A 14,342-nucleotide genomic window follows, 5' to 3' on the forward strand; every position below is an offset into this window, starting at 1 on the left:
TAGATACACTCTTGAGCAGTATGTATCTAAACGTACCTCCAGCTGCAGAGTCTTCCTACTCAACAAGAGTGTAACTATTGTACAGGGATGTCAGAGGCACTGGGGCAGATGACGCGGCAGTGGGTGCTGGACATATCTGTAAGACTGGCCCTTCCTATCCACTAAGAATATTCTATACCTGCAGGTAGCAGTAGATACGTTCTGCTAGAGAGTTTATCTAACCAACTTAACGAGATAGGCAAGGGCTTCTTGTAACTGTTGGTCCTATAATTATAATTAAAGAAAAGTAAACCATGAGCATTTATTTTAAGTGGTAAATGCAAGAAATAAAGATCTCTGAGTAGAATGGCTTCTTCTCTTTTATGTTTGACCATGTCACCAGAGCTATTGTGCGATGCATCGGCAAGACCACTGAGTGGCAGCTCCCCCTTGTGGTGTGGATGTGGAATGGCAGCTGAAAAACTGCACTGCGCAGACTAGGGTGATGGGGTCATCTATAAAATGGTAATTGCTCTTGTTACCTAGATGTTAACCTCAGTCAATAGCTTTGTAGGCGGTGTTGGTGTTAATGTCCAATATTTGTTATAGCAGAGCAAGCATACTTTTTATTGCTAAAGTGGTTGCACACCCTAAAGATTTACATATGTCAACCTGGTCAACCCATTCAAATATGTGTTCTGTGACATCATAAATACAGCTATAGCAACTGGAACACCTACCGAAGAGTATCATTAATGTATTGCATTTTTTTTTTAATACAAATTTCATCCATTCTTTACAATTTTATGTTTATGAATATATTTAGTATTCAGCAACAAAGATGAGCCGCCCCCTACAAACTTCTGTAGTATTTTATCCTAAATGTGAGCTAACATTAAATGAATCATGAGCATAGTGATACATTGGGGCTGTCCTAATTACGTCTCACTTTTATATGTTTGAATGTTTTTGTTACATAGCTCGGATGAGCAACTATTTGTAAAAGTGCAACAGGAATATACAAATGTATGCCATAGAAAGTACAGTATGAAACCCAGTCTCTACTCTCTTAGAATTTCCAAGAGGCTCCCGAATTTCTGGGAGTCCTCCCGGAAGAGTAGGCATCCTCCCGGATCGTTATGGGGGCAGGGCTTAATGACTTGCTCACACAGTTAAGCCCTGCCCCCCGCTATGTAATGTCATGAATTTCTGCATTTTAAAGAAAGGGTGGGGCCAACTTGAAAAGGTTGGCAAATATGATATATATAGTGGTCAAAGTGGAAATTTGAAAGTGGCGGTTTGGACATTGTAATGGGAATGTAAATTAATTGAATTTAACAGTTTTCCAATGAAGGCAGTTGGAGAAGTGGCAGTATGGCATACCACCATATACAATGCACTCTGACCACTACAAATATGTGAAAACTTTGTACATTTGCACACATTAGGCATGTGATGCCACAACACAGCATGTGCACAGTAATAAATGAGCCTTAATATCTGTCACTGGCTAGCTTCCTTTTTCAAAAGGGGATTATGGGAACAAGACAGGCACATAAAGGTGAGCTGTGTGACTAATGCTGCAATGCTCCTACTCACACACTAGACCACTATGTGATACACTTAGGAGCTGTATACTTACAGCCCCAATATGTAATACAAAGTGTGCTGTGTTTCAGCAGATACAGTTTAGTTAGTTAACCCAGGAGCCATTTGTCTTCTTTATAAACTTCCTGAATTCCTTACAGTAGACATTTATTAGATTTCTGCAGTCAACAGAATTGTAAAATAAATGTTTGCTTATACCAGTGGAAAGACAGAGACAAAGCTCACACAGTGCAGCAACCTCGCTGTCTTAGGAGTAATAAGGAACCTGTTCTGCTTGTGTTGGGGAAAATAAATGTATTTAAAACTCATTTTGCCACATCACCAGTTTCCTGTCATTACTAGCATGCAATGGCTTGAAATATGATGAAATTGATGGTCGGGTGCTGCATGAATTAAGGTACATCCTAATATATTGGTTCTTATTTTGAAAACATTGTACTCTGTATGAGTGGAGGGAGATGAGAGTAGAGATAAATTGTGGATAAAATGGTGATGAATGTACTCAATACTAATATTCCAGCATGTTTCACCTCCCTTGTTGTACATGAAAAATAGACTTGGGCTGGGTACACACTACAGGGTTTTCATCCAAGTATCAGGCCAATCACACAATAACTGACTGTTTGGCCTAAAAACGCATTCGTGTGTACATTGTGATGAACATTGGTCGGTCCAAAGCACATTGTATCGTTTCATTTGACTTTTAAACTGAACTAAAAATCTCGTTCAATGATGGAACAGTGTTGTTCCGATTCTGCAGTGTGTATGCACTCACGACCGGCAGTGTCCATAGATCTCTATGGAGTGTGTGGACTCATGATCTTCTCAGCCGATGCTTATGACAGATGAAGAGCACAGATCTGAATGTAAATCTTGTAAAATGTGTTTAGTGTGTACACATGAATCGGCATGCTGATCAATACTTTTTGTTTTCAGTCGTTGGTAAGATCGTTAAAGATATTATTTTGGGAGAAACTTTGTATAGTGTGTACCCAGTCTTACCATGTGAAGCATTTCAAGAGGCCCCCTTAACGAAGGCTACATCCGGCGATAGCCATCATTAGGAGAGGGACATTCATACATATGCTGAAACCCTAAGTTCTGCGAAAACTCCCATTTTCACAAAATTTAGGACTTTTGTCCCTTTGATGAATAGACCCTATGTTTGTACATAATAACGGAAACATGTATACCCAATGTTACTAAATCTATCCAGACATAATTTTTTCTAAAATGTACGCATTTTACCTCACTCCTTCCTCCCTTGGGACCCCCTCTCTCTCTCTCCTCTGGACTTCACTCCTTCCTCCCTTGGGACCCTCTGCTCTCTCTCCTCTGGACTTCACTCCTTCCTCCCTTGGGACCCTCTTCTCTCTCTCTCCTCTGGACCTCTCCTTTCTCTCTTGGGACCCTATTCTGCTCTCTCTCCCCTGGACCTCACTCCTTCCTCCCTTGGGACCCTCTGCTCTCTCTCCTCTGGACCTCACTCCTTCCTCCCTTGGGACCCCCTCTCTCTCTCTCCTCTGGACTTCACTCCTTCCTCCCTTGGGACCCTCTGCTCTCTCTCCTCTGGACTTCACTCCTTCCTCCCTTGGGACCCTCTTCTCTCTCTCTCCTCTGGACCTCTCCTTTCTCTCTTGGGACCCTATTCTGCTTTCTCTCCCCTGGACCTCACTCCTTCCTCCCTTGGGACCCTCTGCTCTCTCTCCTCTGGACTTCACTCCTTCCTCCCTTGGGACCCTCTTCTCTCTCTCTCCTCTGGACCTCTCCTTTCTCTCTTGGGACCCTATTCTGCTCTCTCTCCCCTGGACCTCACTCCTTCCTCCCTTGGGACCCTCTGCTCTCTCTCCTCTGGACTTCACTCCTTCCTCCCTTGGGACCCTCTTCTCTCTCTCTCCTCTGGACCTCTCCTTTCTCTCTTGGGACCCTATTCTGCTCTCTCTCCCCTGAACCTCACTCCTTCCTCCCCTGGGACCCTCTGCTCTCTCCCTTTGGTTGTGGCTGTAACACAACCAAAGGGAGAGGAACCATAACTGATTTAATGAGCCATTCGCAGTTTCACTGTACCGGCAGTGTGTACTTACACGTGCCGCATCTGTGCCACATCTGTGCTCACATTATGCTTGATTCTGCTATGTTCAGTAAGTAAGAAGGAGACAGAACTGCAAATACAATCTTAAGTTTCTTTGTTCACACAATGAATAATAAGGGAATTATCAGCAATAAGCCCAGTATCTAGTAACATCTGGAAATTCATTGAAAACTAGTTACGCCCTTGTGGCCAATCTCAGTGTAGACTCTTCTGTATAACGCCCATGCTAGATTTCACCCAGGTGAATAAGAAATTCTAATGTTCTTTCTATGAATGATTTAGCACTAAATTATGTACACTGTAAGAACATGTATTTGGGAGTTACATTTGCTTGTAATAGCAATAGGGTTATTCTAGAGTTCATCCTGTTGTGTGACATGTTAGCCAAGATAGTGGAATCTACTATCTTTTGAGCTTAATAAACAAAGTTCACTCTTTGTCAGGTAGTCATTGTAAAGTTCTAAGAATAAGCGATAAATGTGATATTGTCTTCTTGCTTTCTTTTCAGGTTTTTATTTACTGGAATATGTAGGGCAATAACCTTCAGGTCATCATTTTCACCTTTCTTTTTATGTGTGATTAAAATAGCTACAGCTTTTAAATGTTTTAAACCCACTTTCTGACATATTTGCAGCTTTGGTGTCAGAGTTTGGTAGTTTACAACATAATTTATATAAAGCGCTGCGGAATCTGCTGGCGCTATATAAATAAATGTTGATGACAATATCATAATTTCACATGTCAGTGGGAATATAGCAAGTGATAAATAAATGTCTAACTTCTGATGAAAGGGGATAAACAAATACAGAGCATGTTATGGAAAATGTCTAACTGTATACAATGTCAACGTTACCCAGAAAATCACATCTCGGTGAAGCCCACCTAATATGTCATAGTGAACCTGCCTAGTTTTTAGTTGCACTACCACCTACATATTACTAAGGTGCCCCTCCATCCATCCAGAGTCCTTGGTCTGCTATATGCAGCCGGTTTCATGCCTGTAATAGAGAACCGGCAAATCATTTTATTTCAATACTTTTAAATAGTGACGGAGAAGGGTTGAGAGAGAGGAAATATCTGAAGCCATAATCTCTTGCTTGCAGCAGGATTGACCCTCCTGCTCACACTCCCCCAGGTTTTACTGGGGCTGTAAGAGAAACAGAGGAAAAACACAGGGGTAAAACCTATAACATAGAGGGTAGTACAGCTTTAAAATGTGTATATACAGTATATAATATATAGGTCAAATTAGGGGTGTATACGGTGGTATGCCATAGTGCCACTTCTCCTATTGCCTTCATTGTAATACTATTTACTTACCTTCCCATTACATTTCTCATACCGCCACTTCTAACTTTCATTCCACTTCAACCACTGTGTGTGTGTAAAATATTATATATACTGTATATCCTAGTCTACCAGGACAAGTTTGGCAAGGGATGGTTTCTCTGAGAGTGTAAGTGACTAATACTTTATAAAGTTTGCTTTGCACCATAAAATAAACAGTACTGCTGAATAACCAGTGCCATCTGTAGCCGTGGGGAGTTATTTTTCAGACTTGTGTGCGAATAAGGAGTAATGTAGATCATTTGTCTGAGTTCTTTTTTTTTTTTTTTTTTTTTTTTTGTCCCTGTCCCGCTTTGTCTCTACTAACAAATGCAATGACTGACCTAAACAGTTAACAGCCTGATGATGCAAGTGATGGGTGCATGCTGTGTTGCTGTTCTCAAACTTTGACTATGGGTAGCAGTGAGGGAATGTGGCCCATTCTGATCTCAGAGGAGCGTGGGAGGGAGACAATCGTAGCTGTCCCTCTCCAGCTCAGAGGAGAGTCAGATCATTTTACATACTTTCTGCAGCTCCGGAATGGAGTGTAAAAGAAAAAAAAGACAAAAATATATATTAAAGAGCTACTAAATTTACCTTATATATATATATATATATATATATATATATATATATGATGTGAGTGTGTTCTCTGTACAGCGCTCCGGAATTAGTGGCGCTATATAAATAAATGGTGATGATGATGATGATGATATAGTAGAGCTCATATATATATATATATATATATATATATATATATATATAATTTGTGAATGTGATTAGAACCTATAACCTCCCCCACAAGAGATTTGCATCAGTTGTGTTGTTTAGGGTTTAAAAGTTAAAATACTTACAGTTATATGAAATAGGCTCAACCTTGCCCAGTGCATACCTCCCAGCTGTCCTGAGTTAGTGTGGTCCCTAGAATTCTGTCACCTTAAGTCCCCCTGGGCCTTTGCGGCCTTTCAACCCAGGCTGGTTATTATCAGTTCCTTTGATGCTGGGGATGATGTTTTTCAACTTGGTGATGGAGAGCTATTGGTTTTACATGTACGATTATTATTATATAGGACTACAGTAATACAATTAGAAAGATTAGAAGATAATTTCATATTGTGTATATTATACCACGGTACCATCTCACTGTGAAAGATTCAGTTATCTTTTATAATATTGACAAACTCCTATAGAAAAGCCCTCATTTATTGAGCTGACATACTTGTCAGTTTATTTACATTTGCTAGCACAAGCTGTTTTCAGTTATCACCCATTTCCTGAAGGTGTACATAAAGGAAGTCTGCTGTGCCAAGGAAGAATACCTTCCTCCTAAATCAAAGCATTATCTCCGATCCCTTCTGTTCCGATAAGCTCCTGAAACTACATAAATATTTGTGAATGGTATTTGTAGCATATATGTATTTCGGTTATCTGGTGCTTAATATTACACTGTTTTAAGTCACACTGACGAGTATTATTCTTGAACAATGAGGCACTGACCTGGAGTTCAATCAACTTAGGTGTATTTATTATTAATAATGATGGTTTCCTTGAACTTTAGTGAATTCAGGGTCAGTTAAAGTGACTTTCAAAGCAATAAAGTTAAGGTACAGAATTCTTATCTGTGTCGCTGATAGCAAAGACCAAAGTCAATCAAGACATAAATGAGGAAGTCTGTTCTTGATAAACACTTTCCAGTATACCCCGATATATCATACTAGTGTCATGATTCAGGTCCATAGCCATGAGGGGTGTAGGGCTACAACTGCTGCCAGTGGACCATAACACAAATCATATAGTGTGCTACACCATGCAATTGATTTATATATAGGAGAGTTTGACAATGCCGGACAGCCCTTTAAAGGGGGTCATAGGCAGTCATCTAGGCAGAGTGATTTCACCTTTGTTCCTTCTCACTGTCATTCTGATGTCATAGTGTGAGCACACTGCTTCAACACAGTAAATGCAGCTGTTTAATTTAGATTGCACCAACCCATCTAACCTACTACATCGCCTTCTTGCCAACATGATTAGCTAGCCATAAGTTAACCATCAGCTAGCACTGTTTGATCAGTTAATGCTGCTGCTTTAATCTCATGTGACCCAATTATACCTCTCAGCATTCTACATTTTCATGGGAAAGTCCCAGTTCATGGAGCAAAAAAGCTTGTCTCTTGGGTGGGTCTTGACATGGTCTAAAATGTCCCTATTGTTCTAGTCTGAGCAGTAAGATACCATCTCTCTCCCTCTAATAAGTTAAACACTTCCCACTTTCCTTCTCTTCCTTCAATCTCTTCCTTCTGTGTCACTCAGTCTCTGGTATATTTCCCTTACAAACTGGACTGGACACTCTCCTCTCTTGGTGGTCTGAGCCCTTCTCTGCTGGGCTGGTACTACAGTCTCCTCTCTTCTCTATGTTCTCTCACTGTCCACCTCTGGGCTGGCAGCTTCACACTTGCTGTGATCAATCTTCTTGTGCCTCCCCTCTGGCCCCAATCTTGGGGCTGCCTCTCTGCAGGGGCTCTCCAGCATCTCCCTCTGTACCACTTATTGTCCCTCTGTCCTCCTGGTGGGGTCTCTTTTCTCTGCTCCTTTCCCTGGCACCAACTTTTTTTCTGTACCCAGAGCTACCTTAGTGGGATCGACTCTCCTGTGCTTCTTCTACTGTTGCTTCTCTCCCAAACCTCTGTGCCTTCTTGACACTCAGGAGCACCCCCCCTGAGATACTGCTGACATGTTAATGAGTACTGTACTTGAAGAGGATCATGATATAAGTAAATTATGCACACTGACATGAAACAGAAAGTAATGGTGGCCCTGGCCAAATGATCTTAAAATCTAAGAGGTCTGGGAAGCAATTGATACAAATGTAGTTGAATAACAATTGTAGATGTTTGGGTAGGGGGACTATAAGACGGCAGCATTATCAGCCATCAATAGTAAATCAGCCATCGAAATGGCATTTCCATGTAGCTTCAAGTGGTGTGGTACGGTTGGAATGAGGAGAAAGAGTGGAAGTGCTAGCAGTTAGTATATTTTTCTAAAATGTATCTTTAGAAGTATATTGCTGTGTCACCAATAAAATACTGTGTGTTAGTGAGAAACTGTGTGTATGGAAATTGTTAGTCCAGAATAGCCACTACTATTATAGATTCCTTATTATTAAACAAACATATTTAAGTTGGTCAAGCCAGCACCGAAAAACATCTCTATAAGCAAGGTATGAGTTCTGTGAGTGTTATTAATACATGTAACTGACATTGACAGTACTTACAAATTGTCACGGTTCTCAAACAGAAGTACAGCTAGGAGTCATGAATTCGGTGAAAAACACTGTGTTTATTTGCAGAGAGGTGATAACAGGTAATAAGGAGCAGTGATAAATACCAGGTTCCAGCTGATGCAGCAAGTAGCATGAAATGTCCAGAAACAATCAGGTAAGGACAACAGGAAATGACATCAGGATTAGGACAACAATAACCAGCAATGTGAGCTGGGGGAAACAGGTTTAAATGGACCACACCCAGGTGCATAGAATGATTGGTGAACAGGAGGGTTAACCCCTAATGCACACAATAGCAGCACCTCTGGTGAGTGGAGGTACTGCCAATACAAAACAATAATAGGACAAAAAGGCAGGAGCTGCCATGCAAAGCAGCATGTAGCACATAAGCTGAGGGCAGATCGTGACAGTATCCCCTCCCTTAAGGGCGGATTCCAGACGCCCAATTATCAAAAATGTCTGAATTCATCGGAATCATAATCCAGAATTGGGGGCCCGGCAGAAAAGTCCTCGTCCAAGGGCGGAAAGGCAAAGGAGACCATGCCAGTTGCCAGTTCAAGAACTGCAGAACCTCCTCTTCTCTTACGTCCTCCTCTCTTACGGGACTTTCTCGGAATTGGGGCCTGAGCCAACTGAGTGGAGCACAAAGGTATCTCTTCGCCAGGTGAGATGGGTGGACCTGCTGACAATACAGAGGCCCCGTAACAAGGCATAGCGGGAGGTGTTGGTGAAAACTTGTTGATCACTGCCTCGACAAATAGTTGTAAGTCAGAAAGAATGGGGTGATCAGACTCAACAAAAGGGTTTGCCCATTCCATAGCCTCTCCTCTAAAATGTGTTAACAAAAACAAAACTTGCCTCTTTGGGTCACTGGCAAGGCTAGGTACTGAGGGGAAATAAGAAGCACAAAACCTCAGTAGAGCACTAAACTGAGAAAGGTGCCCATCAAAGGTAGATGACAGCTCACACTTGGCACCCTTGGCAACGGATGGTTCGGACTTGGCAGCAGGCTTGACAGGAGACCCGGACTGGGCGGCAGACTTGGCAGCAGGCCCGGACTGGGCGGCAGACTTGGGAGCAGGCCCGGACTGGGCGGCAGACTTGGGAGCAGGCCCGGACTGGGCGGCAGGCTTGGGAGCAGGCCCGGACTGGGCGGCAGGCTTGGGAGCAGGCCCGGACTGGGCGGCAGGCTTGGGAGCAGGCCCGGACTGGGCGGCAGGCTTGGGAGCAGGCCCGGACTGGGCGGCAGGCTTGGGAGCTGGCCCGGACTGGGCGGCAGGCTTGCCAGCACTTTGAGAAGCCTGAGGGCAGACAGCACTTTGAGAAGCCTGAGGGCAGACAGCACTTTGAGAAGCCTGAGGGCAGACAGCACTTTGAGAAGCCTGAGGGCAGACAGCACTTTGAGAAGCCTGAGGGCAGACAGCACTTTGAGAATTCTGAGGGCAGACAGCACTTTGAGAAGCCTGAGGGCAGACAGCACTTTGAGAAGCCTGAGGGCAGACAGCACTTTGAGAAGCCTGAGGGCAGACAGCACTTTGAGAAGCCTGAGGGCAGACAGCACTTTGAGAAGCCTGAGGGCAGAAAGCACTTTGAGAAGCCTGAGGGCAGACAGCACTTTGAGAAGCCTGAGGGCAGACAGCACTTTGAGAAGCCTGAGGGCAGACAGCACTTTGAGAAGCCTGAGGGCAGACAGCACCAAGTGGTAACTCGGGCTGGACCGCATGGACTGGCAACTCGGGCTGGACCGCATGGACTGGCAACTCGGGCTGGACCGCATGGACAGGCAACTCGGGCTGGACCGCATGGACAGGCAACTCGGGCTGGACCGCATGGACAGGCAACTCGGGCTGGACCGCATGGACTGGCAACTCGGGCTGGACCGCATGGACTGGCAACTCGGGCTGGACCGCATGGACTGGCAACTCGGGCTGGACCGCATGGACTGGCAACTCGGGCTGGACCGCATGGACTGGCAACTCGGGCTGGAGGGACAGAACCCCCTCTGGAGCAGACTGTAAGAGCAGCGCCCCCTCTGGAACAGTCGGTAAGGGCAGCGCCCCCTCTGGAGCAGACTGGAAGGGCAGCGCCCCCTCTGGAGCAGACTGGAAGGGCAGCGCCCCCTCTGGAGCAGACTGGAAGGGCAGCGCCCCCTCTGGAGCAGACTGGAAGGGCAGCGCCCCCTCTGGAGCAGACTGGAAGGGCAGCGCCCCCTCTGGAGCAGACTGGAAGGGCAGCGCCCCCTCTGGAGCAGACTGGAAGGGCAGCGCCCCCTCTGGAGCAGACTGGAAGGGCAGCGCCCCCTCTGGAGCAGACTGGAAGGGCAGCGCCCCCTCTGGAACAGTCGGTAAGGGCAGCGCCCCCTCTGGAACAGACTGGAAGGGCAGCGCCCCCTCTGGAGCAGACTGGAAGGGCAGCGCCCCCTCTGGAGCAGACTGGAAGGGCAGCGCCCCCTCTGGAGCAGACTGGAAGGGCAGCGCCCCCTCTGGAGCAGACTGGAAGGGCAGCGCCCCCTCTGGAGCAGACTGGAAGGGCAGCGCCCCCTCTGGAGCAGACTGGAAGGGCAGCGCCCCCTCTGGAGCAGACTGGAAGGGCAGCGCCCCCTCTGGAGCAGACTGGAAGGGCAGCGCCCCCTCTGGAGCAGACTGGAAGGGCAGCGCCCCCTCTGGAGCAGACTGGAGCTCAGGAACAGAGACAGCGGCTGAAGACTCAAAACTGGACACAGTGGCAGGAGACTCGGAACCGGACACAGTGGCAGGAGACTCGGAACCGGACACAGTGGCAGGAGACTCGGAACCGGACACAGTGGCAGCAGGCTCCAAGCTGGAGGCAGATGATGTGACCTCAGAGCTGGAGGCAGATGATGTGACCTCGGCACAGGAGACAGAGGCTGGCACCTCGGCACAGGAGACAGAGGCTGGCACCTCGGCACAGGAGACAGAGGCTGGCACCTCGGCACAGGAGACAGAGGCTGGCACCTCGGCACAGGAGACAGAGGCTGGCACCTCGGCACAGGAGACAGAGGGAATGGGTGCCTCAGGACAGGCGGCTGGAGCTGGCAGATTGGGTCTCTTCGCAGAGAACAGGAATGCTGGAGCATAAACAGATTTGGAGTGCCGAGAGGAAACAACAGGAGATGGTTCAGTAAGCTGACGTGGTCTACGGACAGGACAGTCCTGCAAGAAATGTGCATTGCTGGCACAGTAGAGACACAGTTTGTTGGTTACTCTGCGCTGTCGCTCCACTTCGGTCAGATGGGGGCGTGGCCCACTTGTGAACCGGGCATTAGTTAAACTGCAGTTGTTGGTTAAATGCAAATTTGACATGGTATTATTGCAAGGTGTTGGCAGCACGGATTCAGCAGCAGACAGAGTTGGCTGGGTCAAATCAACAGCATTAGATTTCAGTGAAACCGTCTCTGATAGTCTCCTGAGTGGGTCCAAAAGCAAAGCGGAAAATCCGGCCAGCTGGGAGCGCAACAATATAATGTCCATTTGTAAGGTTTGTAGCAGGGGTAATTCCATGATAGGTAAAACAGACATGTTGCAAAAGACAATGAAAACTTGATTGCAGCAAAAAGGTCCCAGAAAAAAAAACAAAAAACTTTCACCTGACTCCAAAGCTGTTTTTTGGGCTGGTTATACTGTCACGGTTCTCAAACAGAAGTACAGCTAGGAGTCATGAATTCGGTGAAAAACACTGTGTTTATTTGCAGAGAGGTGATAACAGGTAATAAGGAGCAGTGATAAATACCAGGTTCCAGCTGATGCAGCAAGTAGCATGAAATGTCCAGAAACAATCAGGTAAGGACAACAGGAAATGACATCAGGATTAGGACAACAATAACCAGCAATGTGAGCTGGGGGAAACAGGTTTAAATGGACCACACCCAGGTGCATAGAATGATTGGTGAACAGGAGGGTTAACCCCTAATGCACACAATAGCAGCACCTCTGGTGAGTGGAGGTACTGCCAATACAAAACAATAATAGGACAAAAAGGCAGGAGCTGCCATGCAAAGCAGCATGTAGCACATAAGCTGAGGGCAGATCGTGACACAAATATATTAGAGGAATACAGAAGTATTTTTTTCTATTGATTTTTCTTTTATAATCAAGTACTACTAGAAATTCGCTGTACCTTGGCATGTGTTATAAGACTTGGATATTATGCTATTTTTGTTCACAAGTCATTAAATGGCACATGTATTAAAACTGAGCAATGTGCTAGATATGGTTTGTGCATGTTATGAGAATGATTGCTGTAAATATGAGCAGCATCCATAAAGCCATTGACAACAGTACACTGCCTATATAACTGACCTCGTGCTTTCTTTCACATAGAGCCAAATATCGAAGTCCACCAATGTTGTTTATCAGTCCCATCATGTGAGCAGAAACAAGAGAGGCCAAGTTGTGGGTACAAGAGGGGGATTCCGCGGCTGCACTGTTTGGTTAACAGGTATGACATTATGTGTGTTCATTATATGTAATTGTGCCATATGTTCTATGTGATTAATACAAGGCATAAATTAGAAATGATGCAGTCTTTGTCCATTGACTACATTGGTTTATTAACCACAATGGTACTATAAAAACAGGAATTATCAATATCACCTGTCCCTAATTATCAGGGACAGTCTCTGTTTTTAAAGATTTTTCTCTGGCAATGTTTGTCCACGAAAATGTCCCTATTTTTCAGTACTGACCAAGTGCACAATAACATTCTTATTTTGTTTTTCTGCATGTTGGGTACATATCTTGCCATCTATTCTTGTTTTCTATGCTTTAGAAACATTGCATAGCATTATGGAGACTGTAGTGCTCCAATGTCAGCCAAGACTGACAGCCAAGTATTGCACTAAATCTGTGTGGATACACTGAATCAGCAACAGTATATCCCTGGAAAGTATTTTAAAATGTTGTGCAACACCCCCGCACTCCGGCCCTGAGAGGGGAGTGTGTGCGCCTCTTCTCACTTCTCTCAATGACGCATCTCTCACGCTGGTGGGGATGTGGATAATGGGCTCTTCCACCAGGGGATAACTCGGGTGACCCCTTGTACCTGTCACAGGCCTCACATTGGGCACACACACAAAATCGCAGGCTCTGTAAAAGCCACCTTGGCACATGTATTAAAAGGTGAAGGAAGGTCATTGGGGTAAAACAAGATAAGAGGTCACAAACCTATAAACAATGCAGTGACTGCAAGCTGTCGGGATAAACAATGCATAATGAAGACTGTCAATGTTAAACACTTGAACAGTATAGACTTTCAATAGAGGTTACTTCAAACATTAGAACCTGTTACACAATGGCAACTCAACAGTATGGGTTCATGGCATCACACTGACAAATGCTCTCAAACTCATGCCGCACTCCTATGGCTAACTCTGCAATATTAACACTATGACAGTACTGTTAACTTAAATTTGGTAACCCGGGATACTTAGTCTTGGCAAAAGCAGTGGTGGAAGTGGGGGTGTATGCGGTGGTATGCTATACCGCCACTTCTGCTGCCTTCATAGTAAAACTATCGCATTCCATTCCCTTACATTTTCCTTACCGCCACGTCTACATTTTCACTATGACCACTGGGCAGGGGTATAATAATTTATTACATTCTTAAGCAATCCTTTAATGTAGCTCCCACATTATATGTGCCGCCTCTCATAGCTCTATCACAGGTGTGAATCTATAATAACTCTCCAGAACGGTAAACCACAGATGTGTCTGTATAGCTCAGCCTCTGTGAATGTAACACCTTGCACTGTATTACACAAAGGATCAACTTATCTGTCAGTTGCATTTCAGCAATGATGCAAAGGAACAACACATCTGCAGCAGACTGGATCTTGATTGCATACGTCCCAGCAGACACACGATTCTCCCAGGTCAGGAAATTCCCTCTCTGACCAGTAACTCGCTGTACATTCTGAGTGGCACACACTCACAAGTTTCTCTATGGTGACGACTGCAGTTAAAACAATAAGAATAGGCTATAGTCTCTTTCTTTTATCGAATAGTTGCCGTTAAACTCCTACCACATTCAGGACAATAA

At 45.0% G+C, this 14,342-nt stretch overlaps 1 protein-coding gene across 2 annotated transcripts in view; it reads left to right on the top strand.

Moving 5' to 3' along the window:
• PAPSS2 (3'-phosphoadenosine 5'-phosphosulfate synthase 2) overlaps positions 1 to 14,342 on the top strand; it is a 64,856-nt gene that overhangs the window by 20,676 nt on the left and 29,838 nt on the right. For both annotated transcript variants that reach the window (XM_075216383.1, XM_075216384.1), the window contains exon 2: positions 12,626 to 12,743. In XM_075216383.1, the coding sequence (XP_075072484.1) occupies positions 12,626 to 12,743 (118 nt within the window). The remainder of the gene's footprint in view (positions 1 to 12,625; positions 12,744 to 14,342) is intronic.

Source organism: Mixophyes fleayi, chromosome 6 (assembly GCF_038048845.1).
Source record: "Mixophyes fleayi isolate aMixFle1 chromosome 6, aMixFle1.hap1, whole genome shotgun sequence".
NCBI lineage: Eukaryota > Metazoa > Chordata > Amphibia > Anura > Limnodynastidae > Mixophyes > Mixophyes fleayi.